We start from the raw sequence: 22,840 nt of genomic DNA, 5'->3' as shown, positions 1-22,840 counted from the left end.
GCTATTTCAGTCAATCACTTCAAGAAACTACAGCAATATATTGAGAGCACCACTCAACCACATACCTCTGCAAACTATGCTGCATTCTTCAGCTGGATAGCCTGAGGCGCTTAAAGAGCTGCTCCTTGAAGTAGCAAGACCAGACAGCTCCTGGACAACTGCTGTCACATTGTTAACTCTTCATTTTGGAAATGAAAGCCAGACACAGCCAAGTCCTTTTCCCTCAGAACCTCTTAAAAGCCAGAGATGCTCCTCTGCTCTGCACATAATTCACTGGCTGATACACACATATCTTCTAATCTGCTTATCTTTCTGGGACACGGAGGGAGCTGGAGCCTGTCCCAGCAGTCATTGGGTGGAAGGAGGATACACCCTGGACAGGTCCCCAGTCACAGACTTATAGTTGCATTTAAATAATATTTTTGATTATCTTAATAAATAAAACAGTAACAACAGCATGTCCAAAAATTCCTTTAGCCGATATCACAGCTCACAAGTGCTTTTTGCAGCATGCTACAACTCTGCTACAACTCTACAACTATTCATGTTTCAGGAATTTTCTCTCACTCTTTCTTGCAGAAAACCATCGATTTTCATTCATTTAGTGCCATTCCAAAAGCTTCAGCTTGCATTTCTTTAAGTAGTTTATGGTGGATTTTGAGGTATGTTTTGGATCGCTGTCATGTTATAGAAACCAGCCTTTTTCGGCTTCATTTTTTTTTACTGTGTCACATTTGCTTCCAGAATTTGCTGATTTGTAAATGGAATCCTTCTTTTATCTATCAATGCCATGTTTTCTGTGCCACTGGCTGCCAAACAACCCCAAACCATAATGTATCCACTTTCATACTCAGCAGATTGGCAAGCCAAAAAGTGCCATCATTCCACAGCAGTTGTTTCCAAAAATACCTGTGGATTATCTAGATGTTCTTTTGCGTGACTCAGATGTTGACTTTTGAGGCTGCAGGTTTCCTCCTGATGACCCTTCTATGCAGATCAGGGTTGTTGAAGCAGTTCTGCACAATAGAACGGCGCACGCCACTACTGTGTCTGTTAAACCTTCCTGCAGGTCTTTTGGTGTCATGTGGGGGTTTTGCTTTGCCTTTCTGGCCAGCGCATTAGCAGTTCTACCTGGGAGTTTTCTTGGTCTTCCAGATCTTTAACTTCAACATTTCCCCTCAATTGATAATTCTTGACCTGCCAAACCAGTCCTACTAAACTTGTTCATTTCTGAGACTTTACAACTGGAGAGGTGCACAAAGTTTCATGTTACAACTGATATTTTTCTTCTTTTTTAAGTGAATTAGATGTAAAGTAAGCACACATTACCATATTCATTTTCATGTGTTATTTTTTAAAGTGCTGTGCTGCAGAAAAATATGTTGCATGCCTAAACATTTGCATACAGTTGTTGTGTCCAAAAGTATCCAGACAACCCTTCAGCTATTTTATGCTGCACCCAGTTGCACTCCATAGAGATGCATTACCAGTAGAATGGTGCACTCTGGAACAACTCCCTATTAATACCTTTGATTTCAGAAGACATGCTGGATGATCAGGAGTCTACAAACGTTTGGACACGTAGTTTACACAAAAACATCTTGTCATGTTCTTCAGGAACAAGCTGAAGAACCGAAAGTTCAAACAGTACCTGATTACAGCTGTACATTGAACAACTATCTTCTCGTCGCAATCTTTCTGGAAAGCATCCGCCTGGCTGTGCTGTCAGTGATGACCATTTATTGGTGCATTCTTGGCTGCATATTTTGAATGAATGTCCTGTGTTCCCTTTTTTGGTCCTTTTATCTAAAGTTAGGGAGGACCCAGGGGGCCATGGCTAGAGTAAAGGACACTTTTAATGGTCCAAAAGGTTTTTGACATTCCACTGAAATAGCCGAGATTGTGTTCTAGCCCAGATCTGGAAGTGATTTATCGCACACATAGCAAACAAGCATGTGCACAGAGATAGCAGTGTTCAACTGCACCCCTCAAACCTACAGACAGACTTCTGCAAAAGCAGAAGTGGGTAAACTGGAGAAACAGGCCTGGATTGCTTTGTTTGTAAACAGTGGAATGAAAGAGTATTTTGGATCATGATGAGCTAAGAACATCTTGAGGTATCATAGAGCTCATAAAAACAAAATGGCCATGAAAGTCAGAAAGAGTGAGTGTTTATGGGGATGGCGATGGAGTTCAAATGCTATAGTTCACCTTGCCTTTAGTCTACATTTAACGATATAGGCTGCCAAAAAACTCCTCACTTATCGTCGTTATCCAAAGCAAAAGAAGTATCCCTAAAACTTTACAGGAAAAGGTGAAAACTCTCTTTATTTTTAATGTAAGTCACATTTGCTTCCACAGTTTGCTGATATGTAAAGTAATCCTTTTTTTTTAATCTATCCTTGCCATGTTTTCTGTGCCACTGGCTGCCAAACAGCCCCAAACCATAATACATCTACTTTCATACTCAACAGATTGACAAGGTATTCTTTTCATCAGATGCTGTTTCTTTTCTCTAAACATATTTTAAGTGATTGTCACCAAAGAGTTCCATCGTTCCACAGCACTTGTTTCTTTTGCGTAACTCAGATGTTGATTTTTGAGGCTGCAGGTAAGGTTTCCTCCTGACGACCCTTCCATGCAGATCAGGTTTGTTGAAGTAGTGCTGCACAAAAGAATGCAGGTAAGGTTTCCTCCTGATGACCCTTCCATGCAGATCAGGTTTGTTCAAGTAGTGCTGCACAAAAGAATGGTGCACCGCCACTTCTGTGTAGGCTAAACCTTCCTGCAGGTCTTTTGAGCACATTGAGTACATTAAGAGTACATTGGATCATGATGAGCCAAGAACATCTTGAATGGAAACAAAATGGATAAAAAAGTCAGAGTGTTGATTGGGGATGGCGATAGGGTTCAAATGCTGCAGTTCGCCTTGCCTACAGCACTTGAACCCCATATGCTGCCAAAAACCCCTATTCGCTTGCCGTCGCTGTCCAAAGCAAAAGAAGTATCCCTAAAACTTCACAGGAAAAGGTGAAAACTCTCTTTATATTTAATGTAAGTTAATGTAAAAAGATTTTATTCCAAGCAAATCTGTACCATCTGTTGGTCATGAATTCAGACACGAGCTCAGTTTCAGCTGCTGAGCCGGACGCATGATCTCAAAAGTAGCACGTGAATGAGAACATTGAATAAACAGTCAAAAGTGACAGAACACTGTTATGCTCATATACCTTAAATATGTTTTTCCAGGTGAAAAGTTGGTATTTGTACCTTTTCATAACCTAATGTTTTACAACAGAACAGTAAAATAAAAGACGGGGTGTGTGGAGTCAGTAGAGCCTAGAAAATTATGTTTAGTTATGTTCCCTGACTAAAGGTACTGAGATGTAACCTTGAGGGTCCCACCCCAGTGACAAGAGGAGCACTGCCCCAGTGACCATTTAGTAGCTTTATTTCTGAGAATGTGCATTCCAAGGTACATTATGGTCCTTAAGGTCCAATTATTTGTCTAAAATTAATGTTCAAAGCACAACAACATTCACTTACCTTAACAAATACACACACACACACACACAATACACACATATTTTCTTACATTGAAGGTACTGGAGCAGTCATAATCGTTGGGTATGGGCAGGATACACCCTGCACCAAAAAAGGTTTTTCTATTATTACAAGTTTGACATCATAATCATAGAGGATCCGTGTTGGTGCTATATAGAACACTTTCAAAGAGGTTCTATATAGAACTGAACAAGGGTTCTTTGAGTGGTCATGGTTCTATATATATGGTATTTATTTACCACTGTATTAACCTCTTCAACTCCTTGAGACCACCAGTAGTTCCAAAACGCACTTTGTCATATTCTTCATAACTTCATATTTCATATGAAGGTGGGTGTCGTGTGAGGCTGTAACTGTCTTCTTTCCAGTCAAATAGACGGTGATGTCATTTTAAAGCTTTATAATAAAAGAAGCTGATCTCATACCTTTTTTTTCTACTGGAAGTCGAGCCATTTTTCCACAAATCTGGCCTATAAACCATAAAATAGATGGCATCTCTTCAGTGATCTGCTCTGTAAAAATTACTTTTACACAAAGAGCGTCTGAGATTTTTGGCTTTCAGCAGTAAATTGTAAGCATATAGTAATATGTGTAGATCATGAAACACATGTTCTGCTTATTTGAGGGGAGCTTTTACAAAAATAAATAAATAAAAATAAAATTGTACATTTATTTCATGCAGTTACTGAATAATTTACCTTACCATTTGGTCACGTAGATGGACAAACGGAAATATACCCTGTATATGTAGGCAATATGTTACATATGACTCATTTCTCTCAGACTGTTTGCTGATTCCTGTTTTTCACAGTGAGAAATGTGTCCCTACAGTCAGTCTGATGAGAGATATATTTCCAAAGTTGCCTTAACAGTAGTTTTATTTGTTTCCTACCCGTTTTCCGGAAAGCCCTGCCTCCTGGGCTGGGATTGACTAGTAGTTCACCAATAGCGAGAAGTGGAAGGGAACCAATTCCATTGCTTCAGTTTTGTAAGAGGACTCGGTTCTCTGAGGATTGGGACACTTTCACCTCTACTCAAATGTACCACTCATTTCCATTCGTGAGGACTTTTTTACTCCATTTCTGTCCTTCACATTTAACTACTATCCATCCATCCATCCATTTTCTAATCCGCTTCGCCGTCAGGGTCGCGGGGGGGTGCTGGAGCCTATCCCACCAGTCTTCGGGCGGAAGGCAGGATACACCCTGGACAGGTCGCCAGTCATTTAACTACTAATATTGTTTTATTTTTTAGTGTTGTATTTTTGAACCAGAATCACTTTATTTGGCCAAGTTTGTTACAAATACAAGGGATTAGTCTTGGTAAGTCACGCATTAGTTACATATAACACACTGAACCTGACAAGCACACAGACTGTTAACCTATGAATAACCAACGCTGTGCAATCCTCACCCTCAGATGCTGCTGTTGCTGCATAATCATGAACTAACAATTTAACCACTGCCCCACCTGTTTTTCCTGCTTCGTTCTATAATACTATAATACTTTATACTAACAGTGTTTGCTCTCCAGTGTTGACCAGAGGAGGATGGGTTCTGAGTCTTGGTTCCTCGCAAGGTTTCTTCCTCCTGCTCTTAGGGAGTTTTTCCTTGTCACTGTCTCCACTGGCGACGCTCATGGGGGCTCGGACCCGGATCTTCTTTCTGTAATGCAGATTTCTCTGTGAAGTTGCTTTGTGATAACACCTGCTGCAAAAAGTGCTATGTAAACTTTTCTTCCTTATTTAACTAAGAGACAAATGAGCTTAAAGTGAGGTGTGTGAATATCTGTACACATGCAGATTCACTCGTTCAGAACCATTAGCCTACTGTGTTTTGCACACAGAGCAATTAGAAAAAAAAAAAGTAAAGAAAAGAAATGAAGCATTAAACATTTTTCATATCCCAGTTTCTGACCGCTAGTTTCTCTACTTTTATTTCTTCTTTACAGTCTGCGTGTCAAACAGATAGGATTACACTACGGGCTTTTTATTGTCTTTTTCTATGGATGCTAGACGTGTTGCACTACAATCCCCAGCATGCACTGCAACGTAATGTAATGCAGTGTCCTCTATTGTAATATGCATAATGTTGTGTACCATAATGTATTTACACATTTGTTTATTTTTATTTTTAATATTTCAAGAATTAATTATGTAATATCTGAAGGTTCACTTTGTTTTAATGTTGGGAGTTTGACACCCCTGCCTACGGACTCCGCCTGCCACACCCATCTCTGTTATTAGCCAATAGAAGGAGAGGGGGCGTGTCCTGTCGGAATACGGGTGGAGAGGAACAACGCGGCTTGGCCAGTTTAGCAACTAAACCTCCGTGTGAGGGGAAGTCAGAGCAGCGCGGCGCGGCGACATCTGTCGCCGGAAAACACGATGTTTTCACCTCGTCTGTTTCTTTTCTGTGGTTTGTGTGCGGAATGATATTTTAGGACAGGGATGCGAGCTAAACACTTTCAGCTGATCGCAGACAGACGAGGACTTTACCAGGTGGGCGAGGAGAGCGGAGGATCATTCTTGCTTTGCTGCTCGAGGTGCGTTGCGAAATGAACTGTTTCTGTCATTTCAGTGTCACTTTGTGTTGTTGCTCTAGTTCTCACTTAGGAAGTGTTTGCATTTCTGCGGTGTGCGTGCTCACAAGAGACCTGCTGCACGTTTAAATGACCCTGTCACCCTTGTAGTGTGTGTGTGTGTGTGTGTGTGTGTGTGTGTGTGAGAGAGAGAGAGAGAGAGAGAGAGAGAGAGAGAGAGAGAGAGAGAGAGAAAGAGTTTTGAACCACAAACACTAATACTTCAGTTTTAAATGACCGTTTTCCAGCATCTCTTAACCCCCAGAATGAAACAGGCTGTGCATGTAAGAGGCTGTATGTAAATGAGCTCTGCTCTAATTGGCCGGCCTTGTACGTGCCTTATTCAAAAAAGCAGCCCAGGCTACAACACTCCTTATAACTTCAGCCCGAGTGGGCGGTGCTAATCGGCTGTAGGCTGAATACTTTGTATGTGTTGTTTTTGTGACATCACAAAAGCAGTGAATTCAAAACAGAGCTTCCATATATGGTCTGTATGGACTGGGGAGTGAATGATTTGAAACTTTAACCATGTTTACGCACAATATCAAGCTCTTTTATTTAAAAAATGTGACTTTTCCTGATAGCAGCCCTTGGGTTAACTGGATTCCAGTTATTCCAACTATTTGACTTCTCGACTTGCACCCAAGCAGCAGCACACGGGAACAGTTATTTATGAACGGACTGTGTTTAGATGGAGCACATCAGCTGGAGGCAGCGCTGCAGGTATGTCAGGTTCATGTGGCTGATCCTAGCTTGCTGGAGTTGTAAGGGAAGCTTGCTGGAGGTGTGGCTGCACTGCTGGATGTCTCCTCTGTGGGATTGGGAGTCGGGGTCACGGTAGGTCAGGCCGATGTCTTGCAGAAGCTTTTCAGGCTTTATAGAGAGGGGAGCCGTCAAGTTGAGATAAAACAAACAGAGACTAGCTGGCGTCCGGTGTCTCTGCACTGTCTGGCCAGTCGGTTGTTACGTTTTTGAAACATTCTGAAATAAAAGTCCTTACATGGTTCTTGGCTTGGATGGTTGGTTCTAGGCAGGGGTGGAAATGGCCAGGTTCTACTGAGGGAACCCTACTTTTAGGGGGGGGGGGGGGGGGGTCCTTTTTATGGGTTAAGTTTAAGTTTAAGATGGGTTAAGTTTTTTTATGCCAGGGGGACTAAAAAGACTAAAAAGGACAGTATTATTTTTATGGATCTACGCTGGACTCTGGGCCTCCGTGGCACAATTTTTAGTAGGCCTGAGTGAATAATCAAATTTTCTTATCAGTTATGATTTTGGCCAACGATTATGAAAACAAGATAATCGAGAATAAACAAGTTTGTTCTGCATTCCTTTTTTCGCTGTGATGTTCTTGGTTTTTCTTGTGTTCCAAATCCAGTGCGTCTTTTCTTTTTTATTTGTTTTTCAGATATACTGTATTGCCCACTATAAGTCCACTGTTAAAAAAATTTAATTAATTAAATCAAGTTAAATAATCATGATCTCAACTTTCACCAAAATAATAGTGATTATGATTTTTGCCATAATCGAGTAGCCCTAATTTCTAGGGGTCTCAGTGGTTCTGTCATCAACACACGGATGTTGCGGTCAGCTCTCAGCAGCCGGCTAATCCTTTTCCTCCTTCCTGACATACAGTGAGTCTATTCAGTCCGTTTTAGTGTTTTTATTCTCTTGTTATACATTATGCAAAGCATTAATTGCAACATTCCAGTAACTCCAGTCAAATGGCCAAATGAGTGTTGGCTTCAGCTTTTTTCTTGAGTTACAGCGACCTTAAAGGATTTGTTTAGTAAAGTCAGTTTTCCGACTTTCCAGCTAATGTAGTTGGGCAGCTAAGGTATGTTTAGTGTCTAAAATGTGCTTCTTTTGTTTTCGTGCTGGAGCTTTGAGCAGTGGCATGTCGGAGAGGTGGGGGCGGGGCCATGGGGTCATTTGCCTTACTTGTGAATTGGCTGTAGTGTTTGCTGTGGAACCCAGTATTAGCTGGCACATCCCGAACTGCACTGGCTCAGGTGTCTCAGGCCCAACAGCCGCTGTGTGAAAAGGTAAAGCCTTTTTTCTGTAAAACTGAGAACGAGGCTGATTTGATTGAAGGCTACATGCATGCAGCAGTCCACCTTAAAATCTCATTTATGGGTTTATTTTTGCTAATTTGGCAGGCGAAGTCATCTTTTCTTGACTCAATACATGAGCTTTGAGATGGTTGTAAGAATAATCCCAGATTCTTTAACTCTTTTCTAGACCTTTTTGTATAGAATTAACTTTGTAAATTGAAAACTATCTCACTATGGTGGTGGATGATTTTGCTTTTGATTTGTTTTAGGAAATAATGTTTGAAACAAGCAGCATTATGTGCCAATATAGAGAGATCATTTTTTACTCAGTGAAGTTATAGGTAACTTTTTCTAGGAAGTAATAAGCAATGCAGTCCCATTATATTTTGGGAGAGGTTAACCTCTTAATCTTCCAGGCTTGTTGTTCAGTAAGTACAGGGCCTTCAATGTAAACTAAAGGAAGTTTTCTTAGGTTAGAGAAGTGTGTAATAACACTTGGCTTGTTCAGGCGTTAAAAGTAACTGAGGAATTACTGCAGCGCTGAGCTATCTGTACTAGCAATAATGCTCGCTTTATGTACACTCTGCTGAGCCTGTGCAGCTCTCCGCTCTGACTGAGAGAAGTTAGCTTTGGGACTCTAGCGACAAACCTTTTTTGCTTTCCTGCCTTCATTTGATTTTCCCTTTCAGCACCTCTTTATAATGTGTCGTCATGTAACAGCATGGACTAGACCGAAACATTGAGCCAGACCTTCTTGTTGAGCCTGTGTGTGTGACGTTAATGCGTAAATACGTATGATGTGTTCTGTAAAACTCCCAACCCGAGACCTCTGACTTTTACTTTCAGGTTTTACAGGGTGCACGCACACCATATTTTAGCGGCTTTCTTCTAATGTAGTAATGCTACTTCTATCATTTTAAACAATGTGCAGCTCCATATCCAATAAAAGGATATATATATCCAAATAAAGGCTGTTTTAGCCAAGGCTCATTGATGCAGCCGGAACCAAAAAAAAAAAAAAAAAAAAAAAAAAAAGTCTCTGTAAGACTTTAAAACTATTTTTAGTTGAATTGTGTGCCCCACTAGGGCCTCTCTAAAAAGTCTTAACCACACATTGGCTGCAAGGCTAATAGAGCTAAAAAGTAATGCAAGCTTACTGACATTGTGCAGTGTATCAATTAATAAGTAATCTCAAATAAAACTGCTTATGTTGGTTCTGATACTGACATACTATTATGTATGAAAATGACCAAACATTGCGTAAATTACATGGTGGCCATCTCAAAGCCTGAATTTTGGCTTGTTTCTTACTTGTTTGGGAAATTCGTGTAACTTTTTACCAAGTCATTCATTTGACTAAAGCCATCCACTCCACAGTTGACCATCCTTCCTATTGTGTTATGTTTATCTCTCAGAAGACCTCGTTTCTGTGCTGGGTTTGAGGATGACCAGACAGCACGTGTGTGCATTCTCCTGACAATGCTTTTGGGGCGTGCGCTGATAAATGGGGGCTGTTCCTGCTCTCCCCACAGCCTGTGTAAATATTTATTGCTAGAGATCTCTCACAATCTCAGATGGCAGGATGGAAAACCGGGAGGGCGAGCGGACACGCCACTAATGGTCCCTTTTGTTGTACCATTCATTGCACATGCATACATCTGTTCCTGTTGATTACAGGAGCTGTGGCGCATTCTCACAATGATAAGGCACAGCTTTCGTTCATCAGGCAATTTATTAGTGCTGTTATTATTTATTCATTGTTAATCTTGAACGAGTTGATTTCAAGCAAACTGTCAACTCATAATTAAGAAAGTATGTTGCTGATAGTGATGCTACTGATAGAATACTACTGTAAAAATCCATAATAATTTCACCTGATTTAATATTCCTGTAAAACTGTTTCACACACCGTAAAACCTGATGAGTTAAGTCAACTCAAATGATGTGAGAAAACTGATTACCTTAAATGTTTTATGTTCAGTAACTCATTTACACTTAAGTAAATTTAGTAAATTGTACTAATTCCATTTGTTTTGTTGATTGGGGTATTTGAGTATTGGGGACCCTTGTTTAAGCTGTTCTAACTCAAAATAATTAAGAAATAGTAAATTCAATTCACCACTAGGCTGTCATTTCAACAGATTCATATGCTATTGCAGAGTTATGATCATAGACATTTGTAGCAAAGTCTTCTTCACCTTTATGTCACTACAAATCACCTCGCCAAATGCTGACAGTACAGTCCAGAGAACTACATTCAGCGAGAGGAACTCACTCAGCTCTCTCCACACTGATTTTTGATCAGTACGGATTGGCATGAAATACACATTTTTATAAATCTAGTTGACGCAAGGTGAAGATGGTGAATAGACACACCCAATGTGTAAATAAGTGGTGCTAAGAGCCCATAGAAATGATGTGAGAGTCTAAACTAAACTGCAATCAGTTTATACACTACATTTTCAACAGCCTTTAAAAACAACCCATTATTGGCTTATTTGTATTTGTATGTAAAGTCAAGTTAAATAGAAATAGTGCATATAATACATTTAAATAAAATTACCTTCTAAAATTAGCTTCTGTCTTTGATGTGTCCGTCTCCTTTTCTCAGTGAGGTTCTTCTTGATCAGCTACACATCCTTTCAGACCCACAGTACTGAGTGGTCTTCTCACAGTGGAAAGATGGACAGAAACACCTGTGGATGTTTTCAGATCTGAAGCAGCTTCATGTCCTTCTCTCTCTCGAAGATGAACGCTTTAAGTGCTGTTTATCTGATGGGGACAGTTTTGAAGGTCTGCCAGGTCTCCCAGGTCTCCCAGGTGGTTGTTAGGTATCACATTTCTCTGTGGCTTTTAATCAGTCAGTTTTGAAAACTCTTGTTTCTCCAAATTGGCAGGCCAACAGTAATTCCAGTGTGTATTCTAAGATAAGAAAGATGTACTATGAGAAGGTTTGTCCAGACTTTTGACTGGTAATGTATATTCTTGCTATAAACTCATTTATTCAGTATTATGTAGGTATTTTGAGTATATAATTACAAAAAGACATTTTGTTTAATCCATTCCAAGTCATTTATGTTTGAGTCAACCTGAATGAAATGAATAAAACAGAATGCATTAATGTATTTTAATGACCCTCCTGGCCACATACTGTTATCACTCACATCCCTTCTATTGTTGACATGCTGTTATTTTATGCAGCAATAAAAGGAAAAAAAGCAGCACTTATCGTTTTATAGCTGTTCGATGTGCTTGTTTTTGGCTTGGTGGTAGAGCACAGCCTGACAGCCTACACTGTGAACAACTGATCTATTGTACTAAAAAATTACAATAATTGAATTAAATGAATGGAATCTTCCAGGATTTGTTATTATAGTTGCTGTTGTTTCTCCATTGACTTTTTTAGAAGTCCCTCAGTGTGCAGCTGCTTGGCAGATTCATGAAAATATGACAGACGCTCTTCTGCTTTTGTTTTTGTAGAGTGATCAATTGGAAAGAGTGATCAAGCATGCTGAAGCAAGAAAATGGTTTACGCTGCAAAATCCTGAAAAAGATTGTGTCGAGTGCACTCCTTGAAAAGAAAAGAATGCAGAATGACTTACAGATGTGCTCTTGAAACAAACAGCAAAGAGGTGGCAGGAAATGTACCCGCTGTTGTGTTTTCCCAGCATACGCTGATTGTACATTACTGAGCTTAAAAACAGTAAAACAGATTGGCCATCTTGTAAATTGTCCTTTTCCTTGGTCAATCAATGGAAAGTAATGATAGTCTTTTCCTTTTTCCCATGTTTTTTACTAACAACATCATTAGCTCAAAGTACGTTGTTTGTTAATAGTAGACACTACTATTAGCGTACACTGCAGCTCTAGCCTGAGTGCTAGTATGTTGGCTGTACTGTTAAGTGGCAACTACCTCTACTGTTCCATTGTTCTGGATCATAATGAAGCTGTTTTGCACCTGTAACGTGCTGAAACAGGCAGTCCAGGCTTTTAGTACTCAACAGAAAACCCCAACACATGAAATCGAGAGCTGGGCAAAAATTCCAGTTTTCCTCTTAGCCAAAAATGTCCTCTATGAGCCAAAACATGTTTAAGTTGGCTCATTTCTTTAAGCACTGGTACTGGACCCTAATGTAGTCTCACAGCACCTGTAATCTTAAAATCAACCTGAAATCAAAATGGACCTTTTTTATCATCTTAGTTCATGTCCATGCTCCCTTTAAGAAAAAGCAATTGTGGCATGTCAGTCACAAAACAGAACACTAAGAGGCCGAGTTTAGGCTGAGAGGCTGTGAGACTGTCAGTCTGTGAGGCTGAGAGGCTGTAAGACTGTTAGTGTGTGAGGCTGTGAGACTGTTAGTCTGTGAGGCTGAGATGCTGTAAAACTGTTAGTTTGTGAAGCTGAGAGGCTCTTAGTCTGTGAGGCTGAGAGGCTGTAAGACTGTTAGTTTGTGAGGCTGAGAGGCTGTGAGACTGTTAGTCTGTGAGGCTGAGAGGCTGTAAGACTGTTAGTTTGTGAGGCTGAGAGGCTGTGAGACTGTTAGTCTGTGAGGCTGAGAGGCTATAAGACTGTTAGTGTGTGAAGCTGAGAAGCTGTTAGTCTGTGAGGCTGAGAGGCTGTAAGACTGTTAGTCTGTGAGGCTGAGAGGCTGTAAGACTGTTAGTCTGTGAGGCTGAGAGGCTGTGAGACTGTTAGTCTGTGAGGCTGAGAGGCTGTGAGACTGTTAGTCTGTGAGGCTGAGAGGCTGTGAGACTGTTAGTCTGTGAGGCTGAGAGGCTATAAGACTGTTAGTGTGTGAAGCTGAGAGGCTGTGAGGCTGTTAGTCTGTGAGGCTGAGAGGCTGTAAGACTGTTAGTGTGTGAAGCTGAGAGGCTGTGAGGCTGTTAGTCTGTGAGGCTGAGAGGCTGTAAGACTGGTCTGTGAGGCTGAGAGGCTGTGAGACTGTTAGTCTGTGAGGCTGAGAGGCTATAAGACTGTTAGTGTGTGAAGCTGAGAAGCTGTTAGTCTGTGAGGCTGAGAGGCTGTAAGACTGTTAGTCTGTGAGGCTGAGAGGCTGTGAGACTGTTAGTCTGTGAGGCTGAGAGGCTGTAAGACTGTTAGTGTGTGAAGCTGAGAGGCTGTAAGACTGTTAGTGTGTGAAGCTGAGAGGCTGTTAGTGTGTGAAGCTGAGAGGCTGTTAGTGTGGGAAGCTGAGAGGCTGTTAGTGTGGGAAGCTGAGAGGCTGTTAGTGTGGGAAGCTGAGAGGCTGTTAGTCTGGGAAGCTGACAGGCTGTAAGACTGTCAGTGTGTGAAGCTGAGAGGCTGTGAGACTGTTAGTCTGTTAGGCTGAGTGGCTGTGAGACTGTTAGTCTGTGAGACTGAGAGGCTGAGAGACTGTTAGACTGTTAGTGTGTGAAGCTGAGAGGCTGTAAGACTGTTAGTGTGTGAAGCTGAGAGGCTGTAAGACTGTTAGTGTGTGAAGCTGAGAGGCTGTAAGACTGTTAGTGTGTGAAGCTGAGAGGCTGTAAGACTGTTAGTGTGTGAAGCTGAGAGGCTGTAAGACTGTTAGTGTGTGAAGCTGAGAGGCTGTTAGTGTGTGAAGCTGAGAGGCTGTTAGTGTGTGAAGCTGAGAGGCTGTTAGTGTGTGAAGCTGAGAGGCTGTTAGTGTGTGAAGCTGAGAGGCTGTTACTGTGTGAAGCTGAGAGGCTGTTAGTCTGGGAAGCTGACAGGCTGTAAGACTGTCAGTGTGTGAAGCTGAGAGGCTGTGAGACTGTTAGTCTGTTAGGCTGAGTGGCTGTGAGACTGTTAGTCTGTTAGGCTGAGTGGCTGTGAGACTGTTAGTCTGTGAGACTGAGAGACTGAGAGACTGTTAGACTGTGAAGCTGAGAGGCTATAAGACTTAGTCTGTGAGGCTGAGAGGCTGTTAGTCGGTGAGGCTGACAGGCTGTAAGACTGTTAGTCTCCGAAGCTGAGAGGCCATGAGGCTGACAGGCTGTAAGACTGTTAGTCTCTGAAGCTGAGAGGCTGTGAGGCTGAGAGGCTGTAAGACTGTTGGTCTGTGAGGCTGAGAAGCTGTAAGACTGTTGGTCTGTGAGGCTACGAGGCTGTAAGACTGTTAGTCTGTGAAGCTGAGTGGCTGTCAGACAGTTAGTCTGTGAGGCTGAGAGGCTGTAAGAAAGTTAGTCTGTGAGGCTGTAAGACTGTTAGTCTGTGAGGCTGAGAGGCTGTGAGACTGTTAGTCTGTGAGGCTGAGAGGCTGTGAGACTGTTAGTCTGTGAGGCTGAGAGGCTGTGAGACTGTTAGTGTGTGAAGCTGAGAGGCTGTAAGACTGTTATTCTGTGAAGCTGAGAGGCTATGAGACTGTTAGTCTGTGAGGCTGAGTGGCTGTGAGACTGTTAGTCTGTTAGGCTGAGTGGCTGTGAGACTGTTAGTCTGTGAGACTGAGAGACTGAGAGACTGTTAGACTGTGAAGCTGAGAGGCTATAAGACTTAGTCTGTGAGGCTGAGAGGCTGTTAGTCGGTGAGGCTGACAGGCTGTAAGACTGTTAGTCTCTGAAGCTGAGAGGCCATGAGGCTGACAGGCTGTAAGACTGTTAGTCTCTGAAGCTGAGAGGCTGTGAGGCTGAGAGGCTGTAAGACTGTTGGTCTGTGAGGCTGAGAAGCTGTAAGACTGTTGGTCTGTGAGGCTACGAGGCTGTAAGACTGTTAGTCTGTGAAGCTGAGTGGCTGTCAGACAGTTAGTCTGTGAGGCTGAGAGGCTGTAAGAAAGTTAGTCTGTGAGGCTGTAAGACTGTTAGTCTGTGAGGCTGAGAGGCTGTGAGACTGTTAGTCTGTGAGGCTGAGAGGCTGTGAGACTGTTAGTCTGTGAGGCTGAGAGGCTGTGAGACTGTTAGTGTGTGAAGCTGAGAGGCTGTAAGACTGTTATTCTGTGAAGCTGAGAGGCTATGAGACTGTTAGTCTGTGAGGCTGAGAGGCTGTAAGACTGTCAGTGTGTGAAGCTGAGAGGCTGTGAGACTGTTAGTCTGTTAGGCTGAGTGGCTGGGAGACTGTTAGTCTGTGAGACTGAGAGGCTGAGAGACTGTTAGACTGTTAGTGTGTGAAGCTGAGAGGCTGTTAGTCTGTGAGGCTGAGAGGCTGTAAGACTGTTAGTCTGTGAGGCTGAGAGGCTGTGAGACTGTTAGTCTGTGAGGCTGAGAGGCTGTGAGACTGTTAGTCCCCGAAGCTGAGAGGCCATGAGGCTGACAGGCTGTAAGACTGTTGGTCTGTGAGGCTACGAGGCTGTAAGACTGTTAGACTGTGAAGCTGAGTGGCTGTAAGACAGTGAGTCTGTGAGGCTGAGAGGCTGTAAGACAGTTAGTCTGTGAGGCTGAGAGGCTGTGACACTTAGTCTGTGAGTCTGAGAGGCTGTGAGACTGTTAGTCTGTGAGACTGTTAGTCTGTGAAATTGAGAGGCTATGACACTTAGTCTGTTAGTCTGTGCGACTTTTTTAATCTGTGAGGCTGAGAGGCTGTAAGACTGTTAGTCTGTGAGGCTGAGAGGCTGTAAGACTGTTAGTCTGTGAGGCTGAGAGGCTGTAAGACTGTTAGTCTGTGAGGCTGAGAGGCTGTAAGACTGTTAGTCTGTGAGGCTGAGAGGCTGTGAGACTGTTAGTGTGTGAAGCTGAGAGGCTGTAAGACTGTTAGTGTGTGAAGCTGAGAGGCTGTGAGACTGTTAATGTGTGAAGCTGAGAGGCTGTAAGACTGTTAGTGTGTGAAGCTGAGAGGCTGTAAGACTGTTAGTGTGTGAAGCTGAGAGGCTGTGTGACTGTTAATGTGTGAAGCTGAGAGGCTGTAAGACTGTTAGTGTGTGAAGCTGAGAGGCTGTGAGACTGTTAGTCTGTGAGCCTGTAAGGCTGAAACAGATTTCTTTGCAGTGGTGTTGATAGGAACCTGGGGTTATTTTCTTTACATGACCAATGACTTTGGTCACATCTTAATCATTTCATTTTGTAGATATTTTGAAAAAAAAAAAAAGATGGAAATTCACCTTAAAGTGTGATTTATCTGTATCACACCCAAATAGCAAGAGGACAGTGGTCGGCAGATGGCAAAGCTGGTGACACACTGGCTTTTTGCTTAGCATTTCGTGGGCGGCCCACTGGTGATTTAGTGAAAAAATGCCTCTTCCTGCTGCTTATTTTCCACTCAGTCCAATGTACGTCTTTTCCCTTCATTTCTGACTTCTGTTATGCTTTGTAATTAGTAAAATCATTTTAACAGTAACATCATAAGCAATGCGTATTAAAGCTCATACAGCTGTATATCTATATCTAACTATATCAGGCCTAGTCATTGATTCTTTTTCTTTCTCAGTTGATCATAACATTTGTTTTAGTTTATTCTCCAAACTAAACAGATGTGTGCATTTAAAAATCAGTTTGAAGAGATTAAGGACTAGTTAGATCTGGTAATAATCTATGTGGTCTTAGGGTGGACCTCAGCAGTGGTCTCAGCAGTGACATACAGTCAGCAGGACGCTGATCTTCTCAAGCCAGCGCACTGATATATGCTTGTTATCTTAGATATCATGTAAAAGACAAGATTCTTGTTTTTATGGTAATCTTAAATTGAAGTGTAGTGAATTGCCTACCTATAAAATGTGCTCTGATTTTGCAGCAGCAGGCGGGGAACAAGAACATTATATCCGGTTTCACCTCCCCCTTCCACAATCCCACTGATCATTGGGAAAAGCAGTCAGTTAGCTTGAAGAGCCTCCATGATACTGTGTTTCTCTTGAAAATATGTCACTTTACTAACTCAGCAAAGTTTTTGAGGTGTGATGTTTTAGGCGTTAAGTTTGCATGATGTGCGTTTGTGGTATATTAGATTTTCCACTGAGCTATTTAACCATGCTGTTATCTTTGGGGTCAGTCTGACCCCATTTAGTGTTTAATGTGTCTGAATAAATGGTTGACATCATTTTTTGCTTCATGTTTATTACTTTTCTTAATTTAATGGGGATGACTGGGTAAACATAAAATGAACATGATGGTAAGTTTAATGTCCTGTGCACATCTTGTACGCATCAGTGTTCTTTGGGGTCTGTTTGACCCCAAAGTTTGACTGTTTTAGCTGTATAAAACATCCATCCATCCATCCATTTTCTAAGCCGCTTCTCCGTCAGGGTCGCATGGGGATGCTGGAGCCTATCCCAGCAGTCTTCGGGCGGAAGGCAGGATACACCCTGGACAGGTCGCCAGTCCATCGCAGGGCAGACAGACAGACACAGACAGTCACTCACACACTCACACCTAGGGGCAATTTAGCACGGCTATTTGGCCTGACTGCATGTCTTTGGACTGTGGACAATATATGTTTGTCATAATAAACTCAGCTTTAACACTATATTTTCAACATGTAAATTCATCATTAAAAACATTTACCTCTACCCAATCAGAGTCAATGCCAGATATCTCAATCTAATTCCGGTCAAAGAAATGAAGTCAGCCATTCCAGTCTGTTAGGCCAGGCTCCGAGTACTCCCAAGAATTTGGCACACAAGCCCCCGGAGTCATTGTTTCACTCTGTGCTGCCTCTTAAACTGACTGGCTTTCTTTCTGTGCATACAGGATGCAGGACTAGTGCTGCTTGGACCATAGAGTGGACAGAAGGTTAGCAGTGCCATGGCTCAGTTCAAGCTGCAGAATGTGGAGGACTTTTATGAGATAGGAGAGATACTGGGCAGGTGGGTGGAACATATGAATGTTCAGAAACCAGTAACTTTAATGATATAAAGGATCCCAGATGGGAAGAGAAACTATGTGCTATTGAGATGTCCAGGTTTTCACACCTCGAAGTTAAACATGGTAAAACAAAGTTAAAACTGTCTGAGAGCAATAATGCCGAAGCAGGCGATAAGAACTATATCCAGAAAATATACGTATGATAGAAGGAGCATTTCAGTGTCTGACACCTGTCTGACACATCTGTATTATACTTTAATATAGCAATAACTTTGATATCTTTCTTGTTCTTAGAAAGGAACTGAAAACTCAGTGACTCTAAACATGCTTATAATATAATCTATTGGGCAGTTGCTGGCTGCTAGTAGATGACATACAGTCTTCAGGATTATTTAAAATTAAGTTATATTCATTTTAGAGATGGGAGTAGTTTTCCTGAGGGAAGAATGTTTACTGATGTTGGTGCTGTCAAAAAAAAACTAAAAATAGTAACTTTTCAGGAGAGGGCAAAAACTTTCTTAACTTTTAGTGTATGTTAATTGAAGAGATCTTATTCTAGGTCATTTTGGAGCTTTGCTACTGGTCCATTCATCATGAAATGTTCAGAGAATGATTCAAAAAGATTCATCCGATTTCAAAAGATCAGAACAATGTAGTAAACTGGAAATGGTTTAATTGAGCAGAAAGTTCATTATGTAGTTTTACAAGTGCTCAATATGAACCTCCTCCAGCTGTACAGACAACATCAACGCCATAATCAAATTTTCGATTGAGTCTGTCGGGTGTTGCTGTACGCACGGCTCTTTCAGTGCGATTTCAGAGATCATCCAGCGTTGTGGAACCAACGACGAATGCTCTGAGCAGTTGGAGGTTCACTGGAGGTCTTACACAGCTGTTGGAGGTCTTACACTGACAATCAGAAACTCTATCACCCCCTCTTTCAGTTGGTATGTGATTGGTTCCTAGGCACCTCACGGTTATAAAAATATGGCGCTTTGAAATCAGATTAATCTTTTTGAATCACACTGTATAACGTACAGCTGCTGTGCTTAATTGATGTAGAAAAATTCATATAAAAATTTTTAATTTTTTTGTTTGTTTTTCAAACCGTCTTGATATGTTACCAAAGTTAGAATGCGGGTGGAGATTTTACATGAGCTTCATAGATTATCACCATGGATACCTGGTAAATGTGTTGCTCCAGTTAGACAAAACATCGTAAGAACAGCTTTATTAAACATTCATCTTTATAATTTCAAATTCAAAATTGTTTGTTCATAAAATCTGACAGCTGGCCAATGGAGCCTGTTGTCAGCAAGTTTAAAGTCAGAGAGTTTTCTGCATTTTACAGGCATACGCCTTAAATTATTGTTTTTGATAATCAGAAATTATAAAATAGATGGGCAAGATAAAGATCAGCTTTACCATTTGGATGTTCATGGATCTTCTCTCTGGTGTAACCTCTCTGTATGCTGGTGTCAGTGGTCACTTTGGGCAGGTGCGGGAGCTGCGAGAGCGGGTCAGCGGTGTGTCCTGGGCGGGAAAGTTTGTGAAGCTCCGGCGGAGCGTGAGCAGCAGGCTGGGTCTGGAGAGGAAGACGGTGGAGCGTGAAGTGGAGATCCTGCAGGCCCTGCAGCACAACAACATCATGGCCCTCAAAGACGTGTTCGAGAGCAGGGCTGAGGTGGTCCTCGTCGTGGAACTGTGAGTGTGTGAGCGAGAAAGAAAGAGAGAGAGAGATGGAAAGAACACAAAACAGTTCAAAAGTTTGGAATTACCTGTCATATTAATAATTTCTGTATTTTTAAAATGTGCAAACATTTGTTTTATATATATATATATAATTATACATTAAGTAATATAAGCTGAGCATTAAAAAGTAATGTATTTCAAGCCTTTTAGGAAAATCATAAATAAGACATTTTTTTGTACTATTCATTATTTACAATAATTTTTTGTTAATTTTTGAAGTAGAAGACATTCTGGATTTTATTCTAAGTTCATTCTTGATGCTATACATCATCTACAGCTCAGTTCTTCAGTCTTAAATGTTTTTTACAGCTTTGTACAAATTATTTGAAATGGACTACAAAATTGTACTGGCTTACCATCGTATTAGAATCACTGTATTAACACGTGTTAAATTATATGCATAATTTTTTGTTCTTTTATAGCAACTACTGCCAGGTTGGATAAGCTTTGCAGACTTTTGGCAATCACGCCTTTTACAATTATAATAACTTTTACTCTTTTTTTTTTACTCACATTTACTTTTTTGCTTTTGTACTTTTTTTGGCATATTCTGATATTTAAATTCTCACATTTTTACTATTATTTCAGTCTTCACTACTCTTGTGCTGTTAAATGACAAGGAATTTTAATGAGAAATAGTAAAAGCTCCATTCAGCCTAATGAGAAATGATATTTACTTTGTGTTTGTGTTAAACTGTTAGTATAGATTGAGTGTTGTGTTCTTGTTAACATGAGCTTGACAGACATTTTGTGGCAAATTGTTATTTACTACCTCTTTTGATTCAAAAGCCTCAATTAAAAAGCAGGCCAGGTGGAAACACTCCTTATAACTTCAGCGTGAGGGGACTGGGCTGAACTGTTGTAGGCTGATTAGGTGGATTTGTGTAAATGTGTTGTTTTTTGTGACACAAGTACAAACCAATAAAAATGAAAAACAGGCTGTTTTTGCAGCTTAATTTCCATATGCAGAATGTATGGGCTGGAATATTAATGTTTACACAGCACATTAATCTCTTTTACATCAACAAAGCAAGGAACATTTGCATGTAACGGTATGCTATCTTGCTTAAACTTCTCAAACAGATGAAATGCACAGCTAACAACAGAGTTTTCTTCCTAACATCCTGTCTCTTGCATTTTCTGAAGATATCGACTGATACCGATACTTGGTATCGTATCAGTACCACCTCTGTTTTATATAACACAGACAATTGATTCCAAACTTTTGAATGGCTGCTACTGATAAACAACACCTGTGATCTAGCTGAGTGAAATTAAATGGCTTGAATTTGAAGAATCCCACATGCAGGCATTTATATTTTTAGCGCCTGCATCCTGTCACATAGACAGCTACTCTTTCAGTCAGACTCTTACAGTAGATTAGTGTCAGGACAGGACAAAGAAGGGATCGGGTAGCAGCATGGGATGAGTTGTATCCTCTGCTGGTGTTGCTAATGAATGTGATGGGAAGCATGTAGGCCTGAATTTTCCACTGGAGAACCTTTTGCACACAATGGAGCCAATACCAAGGGACCAATGTAGCTGACTATTTAAAGACAAGGGATTTATCTGTGGTGTACTTGATGTATCACTTTCCAAAATGAATTTGACACGGTGTGTTGATATGATTGCTTTAAAGTGAGCGTCCTGAGGCAGCTCCTAGTCTGCAAGTGCAAGTGCACCTGGAGATTGTTTGGCTTTGTTTGTAGCATGTTTTTATGACCTTATTTATAAGAAGGACTGTTTATAGCTGTTGCTGACAATCTAAATCTAAACCATCTATGGTATTATAGAGGATTTATGGACTTCTTGGCTCCAAAATGTATCTCAAGGGGACGGTGGGTTTGAGACAGTGAGATAGATTAAGCATGTTGCTTTGCCCCCATATGATATTCCCACCAAAGGAATATCAAAGACTGAAGAAAAGGAGTCATGGGACTGTCGAATGTCCAGAGGATTTTGAATATTTTTGCCGTTTTCTGATGAAGTCCCTTAAGGTTTCAAAACAGATTCGCCTTTAAAGAGTAATTTTTTTTATTTCTGGCTAGATCAGCTGAGATCTAAACAATGTTACTTAAACTGGTTGATCTGAAATTGTTGTTTCATTGCACAGAAATTTACCAACACAGATTTCTTTAGAGTGGTGGCGATAGGAACCAGGAGTCACGATGTCTACATTTTTTATTCTTTACAATTTTATTTACTGTCCAAAACAACAAACAAACTTCTATGAATCATCTGGGTTTTTACTTGTAATGTTGGTAAAATAGTGACAAATCTGAAGAAATAAGTTATGTTGGGAACTATTTTGCCTTATAGCATCGTGCATGTGTCTTGCCACCATGCATATGTTTTAAATAATATGGTCTAGGTATAAAAATGTTATCTAAAAACAACATCTCAGGCAACATACAGTGCAACCATTTAACATAGTAAATTCTTTGAGATTTTCAATGGAATTTGAGGTTTCAATGGAATTTATTGCTTTGGACATCTGGTTCCTATCACCACCACTGTGAAAAATTCTGTCTGTGTGTTTCTCTAGAATGGAGGAATGGAGAATGCCAGATCTCAGGATATCAGAAGCTTTATTATTTAATGCTTTATGTGTGAGGCACTTTGAATTGCCTCTGTGAATGAAAGGAGCTGTACATTGAAGTGCCTTGCCTTGCTTCTCATACATTCATTTTCTTTGTGTATGTCCCCTTTAACTTATTAAAATCTGCCCATAGAGGCTTTGTGCGTGGCAGTTGTAGAAAATGGAGCGGCATGTGGAATTGGAGCTTTCTGTGTGCTACCATGTTTCCTATCACTGTATAAAAGAGGCTCCTTGCCTCACATTTGTTATTAGATTCACTGTGATAGTTCTTGAGCAACACATTCAGAGAGCAGTTCACGTGGCTGTGTTTGCTTGTGATTTTTTATTTTTTTTCCCACAAAGGACTATCCTGCAAAACGTTTTTGTTCTTCCTAATACCTCCATTCTACTTGAGGCAGTTGTGAGATGGAGGTTAGGGAACCAGCATTGCAACCATAAGGTTGCCGGTTTGATCCCCTGAGCCAACAGGACATGACTCAGGTGTCCTTGAGCAAGGCACCTAACCCTCAACTGCTCCCCAGTACCGTGGATAGGGCTACCCACTACTCCCTTAGTGTGTCTTCACTAGTGTGTATGGGGTGTTTCATTGCAT

The 22,840-nt window shown here is 41.1% G+C and overlaps 1 protein-coding gene across 2 annotated transcripts in view; it reads left to right on the top strand.

Annotated features, from left to right (window-relative positions):
- Nucleotides 1-5,867: 5,867 nt before the first annotated feature.
- LOC108424041 (death-associated protein kinase 2-like) overlaps nucleotides 5,868-22,840 on the top strand; it is a 36,935-nt gene continuing 19,962 nt past the window's right edge. The window contains exons 1-3 of one of the 2 annotated variants that reach the window (XM_017691789.2): nucleotides 5,868-6,108; nucleotides 17,784-17,899; nucleotides 19,380-19,601. In XM_017691789.2, the coding sequence (XP_017547278.1) occupies nucleotides 17,838-17,899; nucleotides 19,380-19,601 (284 nt within the window). In that variant the 5' untranslated portion in view covers nucleotides 5,868-6,108; nucleotides 17,784-17,837. Of the gene's footprint in view, nucleotides 6,109-8,135; nucleotides 8,187-17,783; nucleotides 17,900-19,379; nucleotides 19,602-22,840 lie in introns of those variants that run through there. The other variant, XM_037531206.1, reaches the window with a different exon arrangement.

The sequence above is a fragment of the Pygocentrus nattereri genome, chromosome 19 (assembly GCF_015220715.1).
Source record: "Pygocentrus nattereri isolate fPygNat1 chromosome 19, fPygNat1.pri, whole genome shotgun sequence".
NCBI lineage: Eukaryota > Metazoa > Chordata > Actinopteri > Characiformes > Serrasalmidae > Pygocentrus > Pygocentrus nattereri.
The sequence above is the reverse complement of the archived record's forward strand: the minus strand, read 5'-3'. Positions and strand labels throughout refer to the sequence as shown.